Raw genomic sequence first — 8,286 nt, 5'->3', positions numbered from 1 at the left:
GAGAAAGTGCTTCAGAAATTAGTAAACAATTCATCCTGTTTTGAAGTTCCTTTTCCATATCAAGACCATGGGTATGTAATACGAAAGCTATATTATCAGTGACTTGACATCAAATTTATCCCTTTGCTTATAGAGATTACTTTTGCTCACATTTTTTTGTAACGATCTGACCCACAAACCGCAAAGCGGAAGAGGAAAAAGCGAACAATGAACGCTTTCTGTTTATACAAAATTACGTCTTAGTGCGTCGGAAATGGAGTCACGAAGCTGATGTTTGGAATTCCAAATGCAATTTCTCAACCTTAAAGACTAAAGGAGACTGCTGATATCGCCGAAAATGTTTTGCAACCTTCTAGGATCTAGCGCCAAGAACCACATTTTAAGAGGTTGTAGGTGGTATCTTGGGAGAGAGGTGCGAAGTCATACAAAAGCCAGGTGGTCAGTAAAATCTTATTTCGCTCGTTTTGGGTGGGAACCAATCCATCGAGCCCGCATACTCAATTTTTGTTTTATTCAAGTTACATCTATCAGCCAACTGGAAAATTACAATAGAACCATTTACTTGAGAACGTTACCTATAGTTTCCTTCTTTATAATTTGTTGTAAAATGAAGATCGTACCCAAGATAAGTTTTCTAACTTTAGAATAAGAATATCGTGACTAATCTTGCTTAAAAATGTGTTTTACTCAAAAATTGAACGAAAAAACGACTTCAACTAGCACCCTCGAGGCCATAATGTGTAATGATGGATCTACGTTTACATTAACAACAGTTTAACGGGGTGGACGCAAATTCTCTGATATCCAACCATGTATGTTTTGGTCAAAATTAACTCCCTCAGAGTTCAGAAGTCAATGCTAACGATCACCGGGCACTAATAAAAAAATCGCCGTGAAAGAGAAATCCGAAAAAAAAGGAGTAAAAATATAAAAAAAAAAAGTAATATTACGAAAAAAGCGAAAAAAAAAAAAAAAAAGGAACGGAAAAAACAAAAAGCAAACAAACAGGTTGGTTTTCGTCCAAAAACGTTTTAGATGTGCAGTGGGTTTGAACGTTGCCTAAATAATGTCAATGTTCTTAAAATGTGATTTTAACTCAATAATGATCTTAAAGAAAATCAATACTTATACAGAAAAATATATTTTGAAAAGCCCAAGAGGGGAATGAAAGGTTTAATTTAATTTTTGATCCCTCCGATTCAACCAACGAACAAAGTATTAAGATCGAGATGAAACGTCAAATATTACAACGAAATCCGAAATGGACATATAAAGCAGGAAATAAAGACCCAATTATAGTGCAAGCTATTATTTACAGCGTCAAATATCTATACTGGAACAAATTTCAATGATGGATACAAAATTCAATTTTTTTTCAAAGGGCTACTCTATGGAACTTGATCGACATTGTTGTTTCAGAAAAACGCATAGGGAGAATTTTCGTCGGTTTTAAAAGCATGATTGAGTCAGTCTTAACCCCGCCTTTTATCAGTATGTCATTTTGACGTAACACCAAATTCTAATATCAAGCTTGCATAGTAACGCTTGGTAGTTAGAATGTAGAATTACTAATCTAAAGAATGCGAAGGTTCAGCAAAGAGTTGTTAAGGACAAATTATCTTTAATTTTCAAAGCTTGTGAACTTTCCTTTCTCGACAACCCTGTATAGCCTATGGCCGAGCCGATAACTAAAAGAGGTCAAATTTTGTCAACTTCGATCAGCGCGCGTGAAACAGTCTCACGCGTCCATGCAAAGCAGTCAAGAATATCAATTTCGTGCGTTAATCATATTTTGGAATTTGAAAAAACAAGGCAATAAGCGAAGCTATCAAAGTGAGCGTAAAAATCCACATGCAAGTGGTGTCCACGATTGACGCAGCCATCATCCACTCCTCGCGTTGCTTCCCTTCTTCGTCCTGCGCTTCTTGAGCCTCCACCAGTTTTTCTAAAGCATTTGCAATGGCTCCCTGCTTGTGCGTAATGGCTTTTGTCAGAGAGGTTTGGTCATCATATCGCGTCTCTTCTGTGACGTCGTTCCCAACATAGGATCTTCTATGTTCTCTGTCGTCTGAAGACGTTCTTCCTTCGGTGGCCCACTTTCCACTCGCTAATCCAGAGAGTCTCTTCTCGAGCAAACCAAATCTTTGATTCAGGGCTTCGTTTCGAGGTGAAAACGCCTCGATGTATCCATTGTCTGACCTCACAAGTTTACGTTTTTCGAATGGGGCTCCTGTTTCTAATGGGTTTTCCGAGTTGTCATCACGAAGTTTCTTGTGAAAAAGCTTTCCCAAGCAGTGGAGGACCACAAAGCGAAGCCAATTTGGCATCTTGTGAATAGAGGGATTTGAAAAATGATACTTGAGAACCACACATGTCCCAATAAGAGCAATTCCAACCTGAAAAAATTTAAGACTGATCATCGTTTCAATAACTAGAATCATTAGCGGTCAAGTGATTTGATGTCAACATTTCTTCCATAATTCTACTTTTACCGACTTAGCGAGGAAAGGTAACTTGAATGTAACATGGCTTCATATTTTCCGCTTTAAAAGAGTTTGCCATAATAACTCCCAACTTAGATATAGTTTTCAGAGTATCTAAGCCAACGGAAACGTAGACTTATTATCTAATTATCTATTTTTGCACATTTTTCGCGTTGTCGGTTAACGAAAATGTACAAACTTCAAATTTAATCCTTCGCACTGAAATCTACCAAATATGACCCTCTGTAAAGTTGTGTCATAATGTCCGTTAACGGTGGCACTCGTTCCACATCTTACACCAATGATTGTTACCTACTAAGTACTAAAAGTTACTTCGGTCGTGATGGAAACATACCTCAAAAATACAGCAGGAATAAAAGGTGGATATGATAGATACGGCATCTGATGTCGGAGGAATGATTTCAGCCACCAACAACATGAACACTGTCATGGCAAGGAGATTAGTGATGACCAATGAGATGCGTTCACCAGAATCAGGTGGAAGGTAAAAGGACAAGATTGTGAGACCTGTGGAGAGAAATAACATTCAGTCCGCATCACAGTGTTGTTGTAGATGATAATCAAGCTGCAGTGGTGGTTAGGACGGAGAGCATCTTGCTATGTGTAGATTCAACACCTATTTCGTAAACTTTGCCCCGTTTACTAGGGATACAATTCTAATGAACTAGACTCAATCAAACTGTTTTATTCCACTCTCGTATTCGTTTACTGACAACGGGTGTGTAGAAAGCTACTCTGCAAAATTTGTAAGAAATCACTCTCTTATACGATATTCTCTACATTGTAATTGGTTGTAGATAAGTACTGATTTAAAAGGTCATTCAAGGTTGCGTTGGTTATGTAAACCGATCAATGTCCCAAAATCACTACAGGCGGTGCTTCTACCTCTTGACATAATGTTCACACTCATCATCTGACATGTGTCACGCAAGAATGACGAAGTCTCCGACACCTATATCCTATTTTATGAGCGTATTGAACATTTGATCTCTTTAATGAATGCATAGCTTACGCCCCAGTACCAATACTCACTTACCTACAATAACAAGGCAAGGGATGATCATGTTGAAAAAAAAGAACAAAGTTCTTCTCCGAATCTGCACTTCGTAAGTGACGTCTGGGTATGGTTCTGGACAACAAACGTATTTTACGATATTTCTTTTGCAGGGAACAGCAACCAGATCCCACTCTCCATTGCTTACAAACTTATCAGAAACACCTTCATCTGCTTCAGGCCTTAAATCTAGTTGAAAGCCATCGTAAGTCCATGATCCGAACTTCAACTTACAGTGCTGTTCGTCGAAAGGGAAGTACTTAACGTAGATCTTGCAGGAGCTTATAAGGATTGCTGGAGACAACCAAAGATTGGTACCATCACTAGAAACCTTAATCTGTGATTTAAATCTCGCCAGGGACCCGTCTGTGCTGTCATCGACACTGTTGGGGAAAAAGGAAATAAAGTTGTGAGTACACTCAGAAAATAGTCACATAAAATTTTTGATTGCGTTAATGTAATTTGACAGCTGAAGTATTTATCATTCTAATAATCAAACACAGACTTACGTCCATCTCTTCAAACCCTTTACAATCATCCAATTTTTATGCCTGTTTGAAACAAAACTACTTACTTATTGTAAAGGACTAAGTCGGGTTTCCAAACTTCTGTTGGGTTAACATTAATAGTCGTAATTCCTCCGTAGTGTGTTGCATTCCATCGGAGGAAAGGATTCACCCATTTCTAAAGAAAATAGCGAAAACTGATTCAGTATATTCAGCATGTAAAACTGTACACAGTTCACGTGCTTACACTCGTACACTCTCCCCACCCCTCTCCCCACCCTGGAGTATGGACTGGGTACCAGTAAAAAAGTTTGTGAAACATGATAAATTATTGGGGGGGGGGGAAGGAGTAGCTGAGATGAACTAACTCGCACCAGAGAAGGACAGAAGTCCTACATTTGCTTGATGCTTAAAAAAGGTTAAGCTCATGGCCCAGAGACTCGAAGACCTTAAACCTTACCTGCCTCACCCAAACGCTAAGTCGCATGAGCTCATTTCTCTCGTCCTGCAAACAAAAACCAAAACGCGCTTAAATAAATCGTATGTTTATCAGTTGAGAGGTACGATCTTTGAAAAATTAAGCCGTGCAGGGTACCTGGAAGTGTTAAGCTTATAATAACTTTCTACTCATGATTTTTCAGTCTTTGCTCAACTATATTAATATCGTTATAACTCGCAACAAAAAACAACAGATAGGAAGAAGAAAAGCTTTGGTCTGTTTCCACTAACTCTCAGTGCTGACCTGAGATAGGGAAAATTATCAATGATATTGAAATAAGATTGTTATTTTATCACAAAAGCCTGGTCAAAAAGGGATACAATGTATCTCATACACCACGTACTCACAATGTCAATGAGTTGATGCACAGATATACCCAGTATCACTGTAACATTGTCTTCCTTTCTCAGCGCCGGCCGTAGCCGCTTGTCGTATCCATCGAACAAGTCTCGGAATAGGGTGAGCTCCTCACGGTCGGGAGACATGTGGGTTATTCCACTCGTGGAAGAATGGCGCTGAGACGAAGGCGCGGTGAAAGGAATTTGTGGGACCCCTGTGTAACCATTTAACAATTTTGAATTAGTAGTTGAATGATATATTTCCACGTCATCGTTTTCATATTCTATGCTGAGCCTGTCGTATGATGACGTCGTTCCGCGTTTTTCAGACCCTATCCTTGGCAGTTGTCTTGAAAAAATTGTTCTGAGAGACAATGCTTCAAGAACTCATTCAATGTCACATTTTGCAGTGTTCTTGAGGATGTCCATATATAGAAAAATATGCTTCAGTTATAGTTCGAAATCCGAAGTTTTATTCCAGCTAGTGCGACAAAACAGACATCGCAAGTCCGGATTGTTTAGTTTTATAACCCGAAGACGATGTGTAAGTTTTGGAAACAATAATTCTTTGTCATCATTCATCGGCAAATTAATTAAAGGTAAATTAACTGCCCAGGGGCAGTCTGACTCGTCAGTTTATTTAAAAGCGTTGAGTGTTGTCTAGTAACTTGTTATAATAGAATAATTGTATTGAATTTCACCTCATCGATATGGAAACGGCGAAGAAAAAAATTCAATGAAGTTACCTTTTATATATATCACCAAAGGGTCTAATTTGTTTGTAAGAGTGGAGAAAAAACCAAGTAGGACATAGTCACACACCAGATGAACGGTATCTCAGTGTACTTTGCTATTGTTTTAAGTGTCTTGTGTAATTTAAGTATTGATATTCCTTTAGACTATGCAGAGTATTTAAAAAAAAAATTGAATGAAGATAATAAAAGTATCCCAAGTAATGGTTTGTGAGTTATGTCAGTTTTGCAATTAGGTTTACCGTTAGTATTATAAGCAAAGTATCCTATAACTGCTACGAGGAACATAATTTCGAAAAAAATTGGAAAAAAATTAGCTTGCCGCTGCCAAACAAGAAGCTGTCGATCTGCCTTTGCTGCTCACCTTATCCTCAAACTTTCTCTATCATCAAACAGTTTTTGCCTCCTCACTGACTAAGATGTTAAAACAGAGCCATCAGGGAGAGTTATAAGGAGTGTTCTTGAGGATGTCCATATATAGAAAAATATGAGAAGTGAACAATCCAAAACTCTCTTTCGAAAATTTCAGAACACATGGTTATCTTGTATAGTTAACTTACAAGCCGGTAAATGACAACATGCTTAATACCGTCCATATCTTTAGAACTATAGAAGTTTTGATTAAGGAGAACCATAAGCTTCCTCTCAAGATATTAATCAATCCAGAAATTTCCTGAGTCCACTGATTATGGGCTGGAGTAACCAATCACTAACTGTCTTGGCCTGGGAAAAAAATCCCCTCTCAGGTGAAGTAATCCAGAGTACCCAGATAAAAACACTCTCTCCCCTCCCCTCCCCCAACCCTCTCAGTGTCCTATTCAAATCGTATTTAATCACACTGGTAGGTTTCACGACAGGAGAACATTTTAAAAGTGGCGTAACTTCCTCTAAAGGAACCTGACTGTTTATTTTAAAGAGGAAAAAAAAAGTATTTGATAGTTTGGTTCGATTTCATCAAGTAGAGACCACATCGATTGCATTTGTGTTTATTTGTAGATTCCTTAACTTTGACAGAGAAAGTCCCAATTGGTGACATAGGGAAAAACAATGTGTTGTTGTACCAACATGAGCTCAACACTCTATCATCTTAAAGCTCACACAATACTCTGTTTGACTGCCTTAATCACTGTTATTTTTTTTGGATAAAATTGTACTAAAATATAAATGCGTCTTCGCCTTGGAATGTATTAAATGTGTCGGTTGAAAGCTTAATGAAGGTAGCCTACCCGTCAACTTATGTTAGGTCAAATTGTTATCCGCGAGAGGGTGATTTTGTGCGTGTGTTCATGTTTAGCTAAATTTTTGGAGTTATGAGTGGCTTTTATGAATAAGCTTCTTAAGAAATGTTTTATTTTTGCACCTCAATCCATTTATGAGCCAGTCCTTTGATGAAGATAACTTAAGTTCCGTTTATTAATCCAAACGGCATTTCCCCTTGACCAACACGCACACCAAATATCGCCATAATAATTCACCGTTATCCACTTCACGATTGTCCCACATCAGTTTTATTTGCTTAATCCGAACAAAGTCACATCTGGACGACATAATCACCAAAAAACCGTAACTTTGTCGGCCGTGAAATAATAATTCATATTTCTCCCTTAACTGACAAGTGATATAGGAGCTCTCCTGATACGTTTCAGTCTCCGGCCCAAATTCCGATGTTTAGGATAATGATGTCTTCTACAAGCGTGGTTGTTAAAAGTGATTTTATGCATGACAATCCACAGCAATTGATCGAGTCAAATACAGGAGCTCACTGAGTCGGGCAATGTCGGTCCTTTTGTTCATAACTGTTGCAGCGCAAGTTTTTCTAATGAGTTATGACATCAAATATTTCACTGTAAAAAGAGAGTTTTCTCTTGAAAGCTTAAAAGCGAAGTCAGGATCAATTCCTTATAAGATCTACGACGTTTTCCTAATAAAAGCTCCTCTGTTAAGCTACAATTTTCTGTTTTCGTGATACAAGTATGGAAATAAGTGACAACTCCCAAACTTTGCGAAACACTCACCCAAACAAAGTCAAACACATTTTACTTTTAAGAATGCCTAGCAATTTGCAGTTTCTAGAAGATTTATCCAAACGATGGCTTAGTTTGACGTGAAACGTTTGAAACATTAGCTATTGTGATATAATAATATTGAAAAGTACATGTTTACATACCTGTATTGTTTGCGCCCAAAACGGTTTTTAACACGGAAAAACACAATGCCACTGCCACAGCAAAACTCATCTTAATCTCAGGTTGTTGTCGCACGAAAATCTTTCACTTTAACAGTTTTACTCCGCCACAAAGCTGCTTCTCATCACAGTGAAGAGGGTTAAAATTCGTCGACAGAGCGATCCTGGAACTAGATAACATTATGTCAAAGTTTATCACTTTGTTGACTTTGTTATGCGGGCGGAAACCACATGAAGCATGTTTTGTTATAGTTCTACATACTGTGCCTTTCAGAAGACAATACTTAACTGTTTAAAATCAATCACCGATTTATTTATATTTAAACATCTGACAAAACACATCAAAGCTTCAGAAGAAATTGTGCACGTAGAATCGAAGCTAATACTTCTTTTTTTATGCGGATCATAGACACACCGGTCGAGAGGTTGTTGAAGAAACAATGAAAAA

The 8,286-nt window shown here is 37.9% G+C and overlaps 1 protein-coding gene across 1 annotated transcript; it reads right to left on the bottom strand.

Annotated features, from left to right (window-relative positions):
- Window positions 1-507: 507 nt before the first annotated feature.
- On the bottom strand, window positions 508-7,980 carry LOC131783816 (neuronal acetylcholine receptor subunit alpha-10). The gene is made up of 7 exons (XM_059100590.2): window positions 7,821-7,980; window positions 4,911-5,116; window positions 4,525-4,569; window positions 4,133-4,242; window positions 3,541-3,941; window positions 2,839-3,011; window positions 508-2,396 (listed from the first exon to the last, which is right to left on the bottom strand). Exons 1-7 carry the CDS (start codon window positions 7,888-7,890, stop codon window positions 1,782-1,784), a joined length of 1,620 nt encoding a protein of 539 aa, XP_058956573.2. The 5' UTR covers window positions 7,891-7,980; the 3' UTR covers window positions 508-1,781.
- Window positions 7,981-8,286: the final 306 nt, after the last annotated feature.

Source organism: Pocillopora verrucosa, chromosome 9 (genome assembly GCF_036669915.1).
Source record: "Pocillopora verrucosa isolate sample1 chromosome 9, ASM3666991v2, whole genome shotgun sequence".
NCBI lineage: Eukaryota > Metazoa > Cnidaria > Anthozoa > Scleractinia > Pocilloporidae > Pocillopora > Pocillopora verrucosa.
This window is presented reverse-complemented; position numbering and strand designations above follow the sequence as displayed.

What these genes read in the sequence shown, in the direction of transcription:
- LOC131783816 (XM_059100590.2), bottom strand. Translation starts at nt 7,890, where the DNA reads ATGAGTTTTGCTGTGGCAGTGGCATTGTGTTTTTCCGTGTTAAAAACC. An exon ending in TTTGGGCGCAAACAATACAG is followed by an intron (nt 5,117 to 7,820) that starts GTATGTAAACAT and finishes ATGGTTACACAG; the next exon opens with GGGTCCCACAAATTCCTTTC. An exon ending in GACTTAGTCCTTTACAATAA is followed by an intron (nt 3,942 to 4,132) that starts GTAAGTAGTTTT and finishes TTTCCCCAACAG; the next exon opens with TGTCGATGACAGCACAGACG.